This window comes from Xiphias gladius, chromosome 20 (assembly GCF_016859285.1).
Source record: "Xiphias gladius isolate SHS-SW01 ecotype Sanya breed wild chromosome 20, ASM1685928v1, whole genome shotgun sequence".
Lineage (NCBI taxonomy): Eukaryota > Metazoa > Chordata > Actinopteri > Istiophoriformes > Xiphiidae > Xiphias > Xiphias gladius.
Genome location: NC_053419.1, coordinates 12,698,645 through 12,715,081, shown reverse-complemented (window position 1 = coordinate 12,715,081; position 16,437 = coordinate 12,698,645). Strand labels below are relative to the sequence as shown.

The window sequence follows — 16,437 nt, the reverse complement described above, 5'->3', positions numbered from 1 at the left end:
CCTTCGATACTACATCAGCGATAGTTTTTGTAACAACCTATAGTAATGTATGGTGCTAATCAGATCCAGGAAAAAGAAATCCATTTTGAAAGGGAGAAATATGCATCACACACATAATGCCCAGCTAATCCCAGTGTTGACAGAGCGTGTAGATCCTTCTGGATGTCTGTTGTGTTAGTGCTGGTGACCATGTGACTTTGGATGTGCAGTGAGCAAAATCAAAAGCTTTAATGCCATTTTGAATGACAGCCAAGAGACTTTACTAACTCCTGTCTCTGTGTCTCTCAAATAAATAAATACACTTTGTGGAAATAAAAAGACAGCAATATCATTCTAACATTATCAGCTTTACTAAAAATAAAATGTTCAGGTTATTTTCCCTCCACGTGTCACTTTTTTATTAACACATGTTGATGTGTTTTTTGCAGGGTGCAGATCTCCAGTAATGGGTGGCCAGCAGAAGCTTCTCTCACTGTGGGTTTGGCTGTTGCTTATGGCAGCACTGTGCCCAGGTGCACAGTACGTGTACAGTAAGCGTGGAGGCAGCTTCAGGGGTCGAGGAAAAGGAGAGGGTGAGAAAGCGCCTCCCTCCCAGAGCCGGGGTCTCTCCAAGCAGGGCCTGAAGTGGGCTGGAGGAGCAGCAGCCGGTGTGCTGGGGGGCACAGGCACCGGGTTCGGACTGAGGTTCCTTGGCAGGCCTAAGCATGGCTCTGGCACTCATTACAGCCATAAGACTGTCTCCTCTGAGAAAGATCAACAGCTTTACAACAATGAACGCCAAGGATATCGCAACCAGTCTCTGTGGAGAGCTTTTGTTAACACGGCTGCCCCTGCTCCCACAACTAACATCCTTCTCACATTTGGACATGTGGTTTCTTTCCTTATAGCAGCCTGGATAAGAGACATTTAATCTAACCTCTGATCGTTGAGATGAATCATCAAATCAAATAAAATAAAGCTCCTTTGAATAAATTATCCTTCCTGTCCTTTATTGTTTAACATAGGATAATTATCCTATGTTAAAGTTTTAACTTTAAAAAGGTAATATTAACTTTAGGACACATTTGGGACACATTTTAATAACTTAAAACTATTCTGTTTTTTAAACAGTTAAACTTGTCTGTCAATCAACTAATCGTTGCAGCTAGTTTCGACCTTTTTTGCATTCAACAAAATAAATCAAACTGTTCAGACCATCGTTAAATAAAAAAGCTTCGCCTAAAATGTAGCGTAGTTAGAAAAGTTTCCTGAACCAGAAACTGTTGATATATTGTATTAAAAACAGGTTTTCCATAAAGCAGAATAACAGAAACTTGCCATCAAAATGGTGAATGAGAGATGAACTGCATGTGATCACAAACAAAGAAAGTTTATTCTATACTTTGATATTATCATGTAATTATTTCATTATTTTAAAGATCATACCTGAAAATGTGACGGTGTTTGTTTGTAAAATTATTTAGGCAAAGAAGTCATTATTTTGTTACTTATTTTATTTAACATAAAAAACATCCATGACAGACCATATTAAATCGTATTAGTCTTATTACTTGATGAGTAAAATGTTTACAGTTGTTAAAAACAGAAAATTGCCACAGTTGCCTATTCTACCAGTGCGAGCTCAGTGATGTGGTTACGGAATATCCAGTCCTAGAGGGAAATAAGTGCACTTCACAGATATCCTAGAGCCTAGATAGTATGAGAATGTCAATTTTTTTTTTTTTTTTCAAATCGACTGAAATCATTTTGCCACAATCAACAAAAATTTAAAGGAAAAACTCTGGGGTACTCCACTGGTTTGGAGTATGAAAACCAATTGACTGGGAGATTAAAAGAATTAAAGAAATGTGAAGTAGGACTGGCTGGGTAAGAACAAAATAAAGAATCATCACAATAAAAGAGTGCATACAATCACTTCCAGATATACTGCACAGTATACTTTTAAGTATTCGGACAGTACCACACATGACTCTTCATTTCGGCTTTACATATAGGTTACTACACACTAAATATTGTATGTGTGAACTTACTAAGAACTTCACAAAACACAGATTTGACTGATATCACTCTGTCCAAAAAGCAGACTTTGATGAAAAGTGACATTTTTTCAATAAACTGAATATTTACTCGAAAATGGCATTGCTGACAGCCTGCAAACGTATGTAGCCTTTTTCAAAGCACACTTACAAAGTGTTTTACAAAACGTAGAGGGAAATAATTAACTAAAATAGTCAGATAAACAAAAACAAGCTGCAACAGTAAAAAGAATCACAAACACAAAGAAATAGAGTATCAACAAAATCACTAAACACTACTGTGGAAAAGGAGAGCAAAATTTCCCAGCTATTACTGGACAGAGACACATCATGACACCCAGGGGAGGCTATAGTTTGGGAAATGCAAACAGAGGTATTAACAGACTGACCAACATCTGACTTATGACTATCCCACTGTGCAACAGGAAGACAATGGGCGTGCAGCTATAGCGAAGGAAGTGGAAACCCACTGGGGTCTGGCAAAAGGAAGGCTAAGCGTTCTCACTGGAGCAGGAGCATGCTGGACAATAGCATTAAAAGGGAGGTCAAAAGCTGTATCACCCCGTAGCTCAGAGGGCTGCTGTGACTGTGCTGGAGTTGTTGCTCAGCTTTTCGTTCCTGCAGAAAGCGCTCAGAATAAACCATGTACTGCTCAACACAGCGCCGTGCCTTCATTTGCTCAATTAGTGCCGGGTATCCAATCTCCTCAATGCTGACGGTGTCATCCTTCTCCTCCTCACCTCCACTCTTAGGAGTGGGAGAGCTGCTGCCCTGATCTTTCAGCAGGTCAGTCCTATTCATACAGCTATCCATGAAGTTCTCGTAAGTCACTGCCCGTGGCGGAGGGTTGTAAACATAATCACGACCAAAGTCTTTTTCATCTGTGGATTGGGAGCCATAACGGCGGTACATGTAGTTATTGTAGTAGAACTCTTCTTCGGGGTTGCGGAAACTGAAATGTGGTCTAGGGAATCGCCCTATTCCATATCCAATGGCCATTCCAGCCACAGCACCAACACCTGCTGCCACCATAGCTTTTTTGGCAAAACCTGTTGACTTTGGCTTGTATCCCATACTCTGCACGGAACGAGAGAAAGGAGACCCTCCCATCCCATAACCACCATATCCATAGCCTCCTCCACCAAAGCGGGGACTGAGGATCTTATTATTAGGGTTCCAGTTGGGGTAACCACCAACCGCTCCACCAGGGTAGCTCCCTGGATTTGCACCAGGCAGACCCCAACCCTGTCCTGTATTCCCCCCTCTGACTGGGTAACCACCTGCTGCTGGATACTGGTATGGGTACCCACCCGGACTGATTCCTCCCCTGCCTGGATATTGGTTGGGATAGCCGCCTGCTGCTGGGTAGCCCCCAGCAGCTGGATACTGATTGGGATTATTCCTTCCTGGACTCTGGTTAGGATAACCACCTCCAGCAGGGTAGCCTCCTCCAGCAGGGTATCCTCCTGCAGCAGGGTAGCCTCCTGCAGCAGGGTAGCCTCCTGCAGCTGGGTACTGGTTAGGATATCCTCCAGCTCTGCCTGGATATTGGTTAGGATAGCCACCTGCTGCTGGGTAGCTTCCACCAGGTGGATATTGGTTAGGATACCCTCCAGCGGCTGGGTATCCACCTGCAGCAGGTTGACCACCTGCAGGGTTCTGGTTTGGATAACCTGCAGGATTGACTCTACCAGGATACTGGTTGGGGTTACTACCAGTTCCTGGATAACTTCCTGGGTTTTGCTTGGGATATCCTCCTGGATTAGTGTTGCCTGTTCCAGGATAAGGGTAACTCCCACCAGAAGGGTATGGATTGGTGTTTCGATTGGGACTCTGTGGCTGTCGGGGATAGCTTCCTGGCTGAGAGCTAGATGGTTTTGATTGTGTCCCACCCCTGTTGCTGATAGATGAGGTTTTCTTGCTGCTGCTGCCGCTGCTTCTTTTAGCCCATGTCAATTCAGCGTTCAAGAGAGACATAATAAGAAGGGACACAAGAGCCATCTCGCACCTCCCCATCGTGGCTCTACAGATAAAGGTATTTTAAGGTAATAATGAAGAAAACAATACAGCATTATTTAAAACAAACGTTGCTTTCCATTTTCTTTTCCCAGCGTGTTCTATAGGATGACATGCAAAATGTCCTAGCGTTACCTTTTCATTTAATAATGATCGACATGAGCAGCAACAGATTATTATATACCCATTTATATTCTTTTGTATTCCATATAGTATCAATCCGTTTTATTTAATCCTTCAAAATGAGCATCCTAGTTAAGTTTCAAAGACAACCAGGCGGAGCACTCTCATCATTTGGTTAATCTAAAAATAAATAAATAAAATCAACATGCCAGCCATAAGCGCTACGAGTAAACAATGAAATACCTGTTTTTTATCTTTATAACAGTGAGTTACAATCACGCCTCATTATCATCCTGCCTATTCGCTCAGTTAAACATAACCACTAACGCTAAATTTGTATTATAGCGGACGTGTGCCACTTTGTTCTCTCGTCGAGCCTACCCACAAAGACACCATCAGTAAATATGATTCATTTTTAGGTTATTTCTTACCCTGAAGTGACCGGTTATCTATGTGGATCGACGGTAATTCAGCTGCAACGTGATGTTGTTCTCTGTCCACCACTCAACTCGCCTATGGGCCCTGGCTCGGACTGGGCTTGTCTAGATGGGGTGCGCTCATTTTGATGCACAGCTCTGTTGGGAGTGCGGGTGGGAAATGTGTTCGCTGTTTTGATCATAATGGAGCCAAAAACCACCAATCGAAACAAAGACGTTTTATCTCCCTACGTGTTTTACTTTAAAAAGCCTACAACAGAGATTTCTATACCACTTATTTATGCACACCAACTGCAACTAACTAGCCTCCTTTTTTTTTCAAAATGTTCGTTTTTTTTTTTTTAAACTAAGTGATCCCACACATACAGGGGTTAAATTGGGATTTGTGAGGAAAGCAAGTCCTTTGGAGGGTATGGGAGGGGGGGGGTCACCGACCAAGGCTGCAATCAACTATTACTTTCATTATGAGTGACCATAGGCAATTGGTTGCTCAGTGTATAAAATGTCAGAAAATATTGAAAAATGTCCTTCATTGTCTCCTGAGGTTAACATAGTCTTTTTTTTACCTGACCAACAGGCAGAAACCCGAAGTTGTTGAGTTAATTGTCATAGAAAACAAGGGGAAACCAGCAAATATTCACATTTGACTTTATGAACGATTATCCAGTTATCAAAATAATTGCAAATTAATTTTCTGTCAGTCGACCAATCAACTAATCATTTTAGCTGTAGAGTGGGGTTCCGGGTTGCCTGGGGAAATAATGAAACTGCCATGTACGCTGCTGTGGGGGTCAACAGGAGCCCAGTCACAAGCTTTTGCTCTGGGGCCCCCTAGGAGGTAGGCTAAATGACGCTCCGTCCGTTACATCCCCGTATAGAGAACAAGCGCCCATCCGAAGCCTGCGCAGTTCAATGGAGCCGGGCTCTCAGCAGGTCTGGGATCAGCAGTGCTGTGAGTCTGCGGGCGGCTCTGTCATTGGATGATGTCGGTTTGCCGTGACGTCAAGCGCGTATACTGTAAAGCACCCGTATGTACTCGCAGCTTTCAGTCCGGTGCACGGTGGAAACATGTCGGGAGGGAGAGACCTCCGAGGAGGAAGTGCGTTTATGAAAGGCACACCCGAGACCCAAACGCCACAGTGAGCAGCCGGGACGGACGGTGGCGTTTTATGCGAGGTTAGAGCAACTGCCTGAGGCTGCGTTACTGTTTCACGAGGGCGGGCCAGTCGGTGTCGGATGGACGGACAGAGGCAGACAACCGGGGCTTGACACGAAGTAGCCCTAGCAGGTAGGCAGGCAGGCAGGTAGGCAGGCGGCCGGACCGGAGAGAGAGAAAGAAAGAAAGAAAGAGAGAGAAAGAAAAGAAAAAGAAAAAGGAACAGCGTGTGCGGGCTCAAAACAAGACGGGGCCGCTCCTAGCCGGGGGATGTTATCCGTACTGTCTTATGGCAGACTGGTAGCCAGGGCTGTCCTGGGCGGACTCTCTCAGACTGACGGTCGGGACTACAGCCTGATCACCGCCAGTTATGGCTTCGGTAAAGACTTTCGCAAGGGGATCCTGAAGAAAGGGATGTGCTATGGGGATGACGCCTGCTTCATAGCTCGGCACAGGACCGCCGATGTCTTGGGTAAGCTCTCCGGCGATACACAGCGCTGTAACTGGCACGCGGGTGCACGTTAGGCACCCCCTGTGCTCGGGTGACCTTCAGTGAGCCGGCCTACACGTGTACCGACCCATCGGATGAAAACACAAGAGCCCCCACCCCCTGCAAAAAAAAGAGCTTTAACCTTTCCCCCTCTTTTGCAGACCGTATGTCAGTTAACCCGAAGCAGGCGAGATGCTTTTACAGTAGATCAGCCTGCGCGTTGCACCTCCAACCGTGCCGCTTAATTCACCAACGCTGATTATGTGGTGCTTTTTGGAGTGAAACGCCAAATGACCTTTCACCTAGATGAGGCACAACTGCAGAATACACGGCGGCAACGCAAGATATTAAACCCATTAAATTTGGAGATATAGATAGTGTGCGTTAAAGGTGGGCAGGGCTGGAAAAGACCCTGTTACAACGTCTCAGACTGGACACTACAGTGTCTGGCAAAGGTCAGAATGGTTGAGCATGGAGGCAGCCATGTTGCTAATACCGTCAGTAGCCGCCTAGCTGAGCTAATTGCTTTGTCCTCGCTGCTCAGCTGACTCGAGGGGTCAACACAGGGAAATGCTCGACTAACCACGGAGCTTATCGACACTTTAAAAAAGGGTGTTGGTTTTTTTTTATTGTTTTTCAATGCAATGTGCAGTCCTAAATGTCTGTGCTTGTGACGCGAAGTAAAAATAGCCACCTCTGCGGAACAAAATCCCCCTCAGGGCTTCACGTGTTCACACATGGCAAGCAGAAATAACGAGGTGGTGGTGAAGCCTGTAGTGAACTATCAAGAGAGATTTAAAAATAAAAAAAATTTGGCTTTTGGCTTGGATAACAGTAATGGATGATGGTCCTTTGTCCAGTCGCACAGAGGGAGATTTCTGGAGTTTATTATGTACTTTCACTTTCTTATTTGAGGGAAGTTCTCTTAGGAAAGAAACTGGTACAAATGTGAGTCGGTGACTTGTGCTTTTTTTATGTTCTTCACAGGGCATGGAAACGCTACTTTTTAACAATATCGATGTTTGCGATTTCCACACAATATTTTGCTCTGTCGGTGTGAAAGTGACACACCAGTGACATGACTGAGTGATGACTTAGAGGGACAACGAAGTGATCGACAGTGAGACAAATGCTTAAAAAGGTGTGCATTGTCGATAAATGTTATAGCATATTATTGTTATAAGCCTTTTCTCGTTGTTCCACTTCCTAGACTTTCCAGAAATCCCCATTTTATTAAAAAAAAAAGTCAGCACAAGCTTTTTGTTTTTGCTGTGGATGTGGGATCATGCAGAGCTGCCTTTCAGTTAGAGGGCTGTTTACTCTTGCCACCTCCTCTATGGCTCTTGAGTTTCGTATGCACTCAATGCACTTAGCAGATAGCCAGTTAAATCATCCAATATCATCCGAGTGCATTCTGACCTGACCCAGCTAGCCAGATCCGTCAATCTCCATCGCATTTATTTCTCGCCAGTCCAGTCTGTCACCTTTCATAATCTTTTCAACTTAAAAAGTGTTATCCACCATGACAGCTGTGTTGTGTGTGTGTGTGGGGGTTTGGAAACAGCTGGCGTGCCATCGTAATTTCAGTGTGGTAATAAATTAACACAGTGAAACACCAATTATCTGTAAGTGTTTCAAGGGATTGCGCAAACATGGCAGATTCAACCATGCATCTGAAAGGATGTTTTTCCGTTTTATGTCACTTCAGAATACAGTTAAACTGCATCTCACAGTCTGTTTACTTAAACTGATACCTTTTTAGAATTCATACACAGATTAGGGTCACTCTACTGTTACGCCACCACTAATAATGGCAAGGCACAGGACACCGATGCAGGTGCTGACGAGTACAAACGTGAATTGATTCAACCAGCAGTGAAATTACAGGACAAGAGATCATGTTTGCATGTATTTATAAGATAAAGTAAGCTAAATATTTGTCTAAGGGTGAGATATTGCGAGTGTATGAATATGTGAGATATGAGTGTAACACAGCCAGTCAAGGGTAACATTTTTCCAGCAGATGTAAACTAGAGAATTAGGGTACAGATTTAATGGAACTGTTAATGAATGAATGAAAAGTTCATTCATAAAATGCAAAAAAAAAAAAAAAAAAATTGCAATATTGAGAAAACATTTTATTGGTTTGAAATATTTATATTCAACTCACGAATCCACACATTCATGTTTAGCAGTGTGATAAATGTCTGCAAGGGGGAGCCCCTGAAAATTATTAAAGCAATGCCACTGACAGAAAAAAATAATTGCTGCTGCAGTTATAATATTGTAATAAAAATGTACCAAATCCATATATTTGCAAACCTGGATCCAGACAGCGTTCGGCATTTTTGCTTGAAAAATTCATTTTTTGTCGACTGATTGATTCAACTAATAACCCTACAAAAATGGTAGCATTAGTTTGAGGGTGTGAGGGTACCAAAACAATAACAAAATTAATAATTGTATTCCCGTTTTGCCCGTCAGGTGTAGCAGATGGCGTAGGTGGTTGGCGTGATTATGGTGTTGACCCGTCGCAGTTCTCTGCCACCTTAATGAGAACGTGTGAGCGACTGGTGAAGGAGGGACGCTTCACTCCCAGTTATCCAGTGGGCATCCTGACCTCTGGCTACTATGAGCTTCTACAGAACAAAGTTCCACTTCTAGGTGAGTACAGACACACGATACTTTATGGTACACAGACAATCTGTGGTGGAGTGAGTCACGTTTCCCATGTGAACAGCCATACTCTGAGAAATAAATAACACAGCTGCAGTATGAGTCAGTCTGTGAGTAGCTGCTTTGCTTAGAGAGAGATGCATAACGTGCTGCTATAAGTCAAGATGGAACTTCTCCTTTTGAAATTGCACATTAAAATTTCTTTCACTAACTTGTCAGAAAAATGCATAAAGGATAGAGAAATATGCAAAGAAGACGGATAATCATAGCATGAATAATAGAGGGTTTTTTTTTTTTTTTTTTTTTTTTTTTTTTTTTTTCTAGCATATGTTTTGGCGCAAAAACTGTAGCTTCACCAAGTAAACTATTTTGTGTGGTATTCATGTATTTACTAACATGAGGGATGTTGGTTGTCATTGATTTGAGGCTTAGACATGCATCCTACTGAGTGATGTCATACCCATGAGGTAACTAACTAACTTGATCAGGCTGTATTTTATTATGTCATCACGTGGAAGTTGAAACTCAGTGATCTTGCCGGGCTCAACAGTTTTCCTTTTACACAGGGTGAACATTTTTGCCTCATACCAGAGGCCTTCAAAAGGCCAGGAGTGCATCTGTAACTGACACTGCTGGAGGCTTGAACAGATTTCAAAAGCGTGGCCATGTCAGACATGTGACCAAGGTGACATTTCTTCAGAGACTCAGTATCCCTGACCCTCAGCCAGTGTGGACACTAAATGTTAACCTCCTCCCCTTTTTGCTATGTTTGTATGGCCTACTTTTATTTTGGGAAGCAACAAGGTCTGTGCTTGACCTTCCCTGCTCAAGGTTACTTGGACTATTGGGTCCTAAAGCTGCAGTCTTTGGGGATCTGGGACAAGCAAAGAATACAACCCTTGTTTTTGTTTTGTTTTTTATTTTCTCTCTCTCTTTTGATGCGAGAACACTTGCGAATTGCATAATACTCTCTTGGGCAGTATCTTACCTCTCTTGAAAGTGAAGTGAAACACATATCCAGCCTCTGCTTCTTTTTTTCCTATCTGTCCAAACTGGAAATTTTTGCATTTTTTACTGTGGTGCTGCAGTATCCTAAAACTGACATCAGTTTCTTTTCCACTGCCCTCTATACATATCCATAATGTTATTGCTGTTTTGCTCACCTGTTTGTAGGGAGCAGCACAGCCTGTATCGTGGTTCTGGATCGACGGAGCCACCGGCTACACACATGTAACCTTGGTGACTCAGGTTTCCTGGTGGTCCGGGGCGGAGAGGTGGTTCATCGCTCGGACGAGCAACAGCACTATTTTAACACACCCTTCCAGCTGTCCATCGCTCCTCCGGGAGCCGAAGAGGTGGTGCTCAGTGACAGGTCAGCAGATCAGTGATCAAGTCATGTGTGAAGGCAGTTTAAAGAATAAAAATAAAGTTTTATTGTAGAGACATTCGAATGTGGTCATACTAAAAACTCTACAACAGACTACACATGTCGTCTTTAATACAAGTTGATCAGGGAAAAGTAAAAGTTATTCGCCCTTCATGAACATTTAATGTATTGCTGAGCTACTACCTCGTCCAGCTTTGAACCTCTGCATGTGCCTGAGTGTGCATGCCATGTTGCAAAGCAGATTATTAAAAAAAGGTGATTTTAGTGTTTTCACTCTCATTTTAACTTCCAAAGTTAAGGTGGATTTGTTAAAAATAACATCCTCTTCACATTGTAGGAACTTTCCTACAGTGTTTGAAGAAAAAACAAGACCTTCGATGCTTTGCAGGTATACACACACATTGTGTACACCTACACACACTCCAGTGTGTGTAGGTGTACACAAGTTTGCTGGCCAAGCTACGCTATGCCTCTGCTTAGCTTCTGCGTAGCCACCCTAACTACTTGATCATCTTTTCTTATATAACCCCCATGGAAAATCCCCTCATCATATCCTGTTCCAGTTTGTTGTTTTTTTTTTTTGTTTTTGTTTTTTTTTTTTTAAAAGGTTAACAGGCCATCATCTTTGTCATCACAACCTAATAAAATACAAAATTCATCACACATGTATGTACGTGTGCATGAGAACATAAGAATATTAGGAGAAGTTGGCAAATGTATAGAATTAATTAGAAATCGCAAAATGATTTGTATGCTTTTCACATAAACTTGTTTTTAATGTTGTAAGAATGTCACAGAGCTTTAAACACACCAGTATCAGTTACTGTTATCGTCTGAATAATGTGATCCTCCGGCTCCAAACAGCCCCGTGCAGACTTTTACAACTCAGTCTGTAGCAGACGTGAGACCATGTTCTGGGTGATGGCACTTGTAGTGATGCTGTACTGACACACACAAGTGGAAAAGACAAAAACAGAGAGGATGTCAGATTTTTTTTCTTTTTTTGATATCCTAACCTACTTCGCCATGTGTGTATAAGTGTATTCCAGGTAAAGAGTTGACACAGGGTGTCTTTTAGTAGCTGGATTTTTCTAATCTGAGTGGCAACAACACAAGTCATTTTTTATATATGTTACCTTTTTAGAAATGTTTCTTTTTGCTGCAGACAACTGCCTCAACCACTACTGCATTAGCAGTATCAAGAATGTTATTACAGAACGTTTCATAGTCGCATACATGCAGACTTACCAGGCTGCCCAGATAGGTGTCACAATTTGATTCTGACAATGGCAGCCTGATTAACACGGGATAAGCCTTTTGTAATCCATTTGGAACAACCTTGAGGTCTTTTTTTTTTTAAATTCTTTTTTTCTCCCCCAATGGTTTAATCTTGTTGTTTTGGTGTGAGATAAAGTTAATGGTTTAGCTGTTCAACAAGTAAACAGTTCCTTTTTTGTGTCTCTGTGGTATCTCACCTTTAAAAAAAAAAAAAAAAAAAACCCCAAGACCAAGCAGGAACATAATGTTAATGGCTCCCAGGAAATAAAACTTGAGTCTTGGGTTAGGCGCCAGCGAGCAAGAGGACCTCTCTGCGTCTGGCAAAGACACTCATGGCAGGCTGCTTCCGAGTCAGTTGTCAGATTAACCATCCTCAACGTGTCCGCCCTTAAAATTTGGCAGAGTGACTTCCGACCTGTTTAAGTCCATAATGGAAACTGTTGACAGCAGCTCACGCCTCACACGCTCCTGTTTCACTTGTGACTGATCCCATCTTGCCCCCTTTCCTCTAGTCCTGAAGCAGCTGACAGCTCCTCCTTTGACGTGCAGCTCGGTGACATCATCCTAACGGCAACCGACGGCCTCTTTGACAACATGCCAGACTATATGATTCTTCAGGAGCTCAAAAAACTCAAGGTGTTTCAAATATAAAAATATATTCCCGCTGTCCCACATACTGTAGGTACTAGTAGTACTCTAGTTACACATTATACATATGTGCACATTTTAATGCTTTTTATGTTTGCTTGATTCAGAATACCAACTATGACAGCATCCGGCAGACTGCACAGAGCATTGCAAAGCAAGCTCATGACCTTGCATACGATCCGAACTATATGTCTCCTTTTGCACAGTTTGCCTGTGACAATGGCCTGAATGTAAGAGGTAAGTGTACTGTGCTCAGATGCTGTGTTATCCCTTTAAAACACTATGCTTAAGAAAGTATATGTAATTCAGGTGTTATTAATGTTATCAAAACAGACAACTTAAATAAAAATAGTTTTCTTATTTTTTCTTGTCATCCCTTGTCAATTGTAATTTCAATTCCTGGTGTTTGGTTTGATTCTTCACATATTTGAATTGGATATATTATTGTAAAAGTCATCCTAGATAGCATAGTTGTTGTATTTGTTTGTAAATTACATGAATGAGGATACATTTTGCAAAAGTTTTTGATGTCCTCAAGGACTGTCTTACGTTTAAGAATTTAAAAATTGTTATGAAAATAGTGCGTATACTGCAATTACAGTTGCAAATGACAGAAATCCACAGAGTGCGATGCCTGTGAGAAAAAAGTGTTTTACATGAAGAAACCTGTCAGTTTGGTCAAGAGCTGGGGGCAGCATGAAATTTGACTGAGGCGGCCGCCTCGTAATTCTCTATACAGGGAAAACCCTGGGTTCCTTTGTCCAGACCAAAGCTAAATAAAAAGAGAAATGTTGTTATGCTTTCAGCACATGGTGGTAATGACTTCCAAATATCCTTGCACTTTGTCTGAACTGGTGATAAGGTTTGGCACAGTTCCTCACACTCTTTTCTTTTCTCTGCAGGAGGTAAGCCAGATGATATCACGGTGCTGCTGTCCATTGTGGCTGAATATACAGACTAAGAGTGTGTGTATGTTACTGTGTGTGCTTCTCTGGGGCTGATCTTTCCTTCCCATCTGCCTGAGTCTTCCACCTGCAGCCCTCCCAAAATGCACTGCATCCTGTGGGCCAATTGGAGAGGCCCACCAACACGACACAAACTCCTTCTGCAGGGCTGACGTCCACCTGTGTAACATTTTGTTTTCTTCCTCTGTTTTGTTTTGGTGCTTGAAAAGTTGAAGGGAAGCAGGCAGCTAGGACTTTTCCCTGTTGATCATGATGCAGGAGGAGCCAAGCAAAGTGGGTTGAAGGGTTTGCCTGTCAGTCTCCCATGTCTCATTGTGTGACATCAACACTTTTTAGGTGACGTGAGGAAGAGACAGTCCACAATAGTTTGGATTAACTAGGGGTTTTAAAATCTGGTAGCCCTCGTGTTTTTAAAAAGTGATATTATAAAAGGAGTAAGCCATGGCTTTGGATTGTTAGAGTAGTTATAGAATTGACTAATCTGTCTCTGTTGTTCCAGTTGTTAATCTGTTCCATGTTATAAACGTGTTTGAACAAAGCATATAGATGGACTGGGGAAGCTGATGTTGGGAGTGGATGGGTGTTACTGGAGAATGAAAAGTAAGAGTTTGGTTTGTGAATGTTTAACCATGGAGGAGGTAACTAGTAATTTGCTCGGATCAAAGAAATCTGTAAAAAGAAACCATAACACTTGTTAGAGTTCACATGTGAAGGTTAATCAGGTTTTATCACTTGGCTGTGGAATCTGTCGGTGCGCACATCCTGATAAGTTGTAAATATTTCTGTGGTTTCAGGGCTACGTTCTGGCCTTTCTGTTGTCTCTGCTTTGTTAAAGCAAAGAGCTATTTCATTACTGTTGTGGAAGATGTACACATGCATTCATAAATATATTTTCTTGTATAGATGTTAATCTTGAAGTGAGCTTTATCAATCCCACACTTCCACTTGCTGAAATGAACAAGAAGATATTTGCTGAGACTGACTGCTGCAGTTGTGTGGTAGGAAGGATGTTAAAAGTGTGTGTGTGTGTGTGTGTGTGTGTGTGTGTGTGTGTGAGTGATAGATGTGACAGGTTGTTATTGACGTATGTGGGGTATTCAATGTTAATATTGGTTATCTCACAAAGCTAAAGCTAGCATCTGGGAATGCTTACAATTGCAATGATAGGTCAGGCATGAATTTAAAGGAAAAGATGTATTTTTTTAACGTTATTTGGATTTAAAAGTAAGAGTTTGAGTGTCTGCTGACATGAAGTGTGTGTGATGGATGACAAAAAGATCCAGCTATCCTAGAAAGAATTTGTGTGTGTGTGATTTGTTTTTATTTCTTATTTCCCATTACATTTGTTTGCTGCTTCTCTTTTGTAATTCAGATGTCTTTATGACTTGACATGATTTATATGAACATGGTTATCATGATTGTAGTGAGTGTCTGTAAATGTGTGTGTGTGTGTGTGCTGGATTTCATCCAATTACATTAATCAAAGATACTGATAATACTGTTCTGTTCATGATAGTCTTTCCCTTTGTCTAACAGCCTACCCTAATGGTTTGGACAATGTCTTTACAGTTTAAAAGCAGGTGCACCAAAGACACATTTTCTTTGTGTATGTCATTATGCTTTGTTGTTTTAAACATCATATAGCAATACTGCAAATTCCTTGTAGTCCGAGTCTAGTGCGATTGGTTTAAAATATACGTGACTGGTTATCTGTAACAAAGTTAGACAGGTTTATAAAACCAAAGAAGGAAAGCCATATATAAATGCAAGATTAGGGCACTGCTCTGCAAGCCTTGCTCTAAAGATAACATTGTGTTGGTGGAGACCAATATTGTCACTGTGTTGTTCTTTTTAATGGTCATGGTATAAATTGTACAGTTGCTGCCATAGCTGAATCCACTGGTCCTGCATGTGTCTTGCATTACAAAGCAGGATTCTACAAACAGTCCATTAATCTGATGGATCAGCAGTGCAACAAATGACCACATTTTACATTAATCCAAATTTGACTGGTGTTTCTTCCCCATACACATCATGGCAGTTATTTGAATATTATGTGTCCTACTGTCTGCACCATGGTTTCTGTCTTAGCTATTTGCGCCATTTTACAAAGTTCATTACACACAGTTCTAGTCAGTTCTTGTCTTTAAGATGGTTCTGGTACAAATTTTCTGAACTTGTATCTACTTCAAAGATAGCCCTATATTTGACAGAGAGATGTAACCCGTATGCAGAAGGAGGGTTCGTGAGATGGGTAATTCTGCTGTGAACTTACATTATGATGGTAAGCACAGTTTCAGCCTTAAAAAACAGCTAGACCTGTAATCAAGAGGCCTTTCCTGTCATTGCAAGCTTGTCTCGTCTCGGTTACGTTGACCAGTGTTTGATGTAAATGAAGTCTGCCCCCATTCTCTCTCTCCTGTAAAGTTGTTCTCAAAGGTGCTTCTGCAGTCTGTATGGTACGATTGTCCTCTTTCCAGCAAGCGATGTTTATGTGTATGAAAGATACACCTATGTCATTGTATATAAAGTGTAACAATGCAGGTCTAATTTATGTAAATATGTTTTAAAATATTACAATATTTAAATAAATCTAGTATTTATACTAAATTTGTTTTGACTGTTTTTATGATTCCATTCCATGTTCGTAGAGCTTCATTGTCAAAAACAGATGTTCACAAAAGACTCATTCACTCTTGCAAAATGATTGACAGCTTAAACTTCAACAGATTATCTACCCTAGATACTGTGACTCCAGACTGGTTGAGAAAATGGGAACTTAGCTAAATCCTCAATATTGTTATACAATCCTGGTTGAAATTATTGCCACTTTTGGATTATAAGTACAAAATAGCTTAAGAAATAAATGCAAATTAACCAATTTTGTATCATCAAAATATTTTTAATAAAATGTCCAAGGTTACTGAACAAAAGAAAATTAAAAAAAGAAAAACTTGGATAATATTGAAATAACACAAAACTTTACCCCAGACACAATTGGCACCTTTCTCTAATATTCACTTGCAGAACCTTTGGCAACACTGGCCTCCTCCAAACATTTCTTGAAGCCACCTAGAAGCTTCTTGCACCCGACTGCTGGTGGTTTCTGCCACCCTTCCAATGCTATGCGTTCAAGCTCTTCTAAGTTTGCAGGAGTCCTTTTTGCAATGGCAGATTTCATCTCTCTCCAATGGTTTTCGATGGGATTCAGGTGAGGACTCATCT

At 41.5% G+C, this 16,437-nt stretch overlaps 2 protein-coding genes across 2 annotated transcripts; one reads left to right on the top strand and one right to left on the bottom strand.

Annotated features, from left to right (window-relative positions):
- Positions 1 to 1,477: 1,477 nt before the first annotated feature.
- Positions 1,478 to 4,715, bottom strand: prnpb (prion protein b). Its single transcript, XM_040156828.1, has 2 exons — positions 4,607 to 4,715; positions 1,478 to 4,059 (listed from the first exon to the last, which is right to left on the bottom strand). Exon 2 carries the CDS (start codon positions 4,050 to 4,052, stop codon positions 2,538 to 2,540), a length of 1,515 nt encoding a protein of 504 aa, XP_040012762.1. The 5' UTR covers positions 4,053 to 4,059; positions 4,607 to 4,715; the 3' UTR covers positions 1,478 to 2,537.
- Positions 4,716 to 5,643: 928 nt separating this feature from the next.
- LOC120806355 (protein phosphatase PTC7 homolog) lies at positions 5,644 to 15,790 on the top strand. Its single transcript, XM_040157414.1, has 6 exons — positions 5,644 to 6,240; positions 8,743 to 8,922; positions 10,108 to 10,306; positions 12,112 to 12,235; positions 12,355 to 12,484; positions 13,150 to 15,790. The coding sequence occupies exons 1-6, from the start codon at positions 6,039 to 6,041 to the stop codon at positions 13,206 to 13,208; spliced, it is 894 nt and encodes a 297-aa protein (XP_040013348.1). The 5' UTR covers positions 5,644 to 6,038; the 3' UTR covers positions 13,209 to 15,790.
- The last annotated feature ends 647 nt before the right edge of the window (positions 15,791 to 16,437 follow it).

Bases quoted from the DNA above. Each gene is read 5' to 3' on its own strand.
- LOC120806355 (XM_040157414.1), top strand. From the start codon at position 6,039: ATGTTATCCGTACTGTCTTATGGCAGACTGGTAGCCAGGGCTGTCCTG. The intron at 6,241-8,742 runs GTAAGCTCTCCG...TTTGCCCGTCAG, and splicing joins CAGGACCGCCGATGTCTTGG to GTGTAGCAGATGGCGTAGGT. The intron at 8,923-10,107 runs GTGAGTACAGAC...ACCTGTTTGTAG, and splicing joins GAACAAAGTTCCACTTCTAG to GGAGCAGCACAGCCTGTATC.
- prnpb (XM_040156828.1), bottom strand. From the start codon at position 4,052: ATGGGGAGGTGCGAGATGGCTCTTGTGTCCCTTCTTATTATGTCTCTC.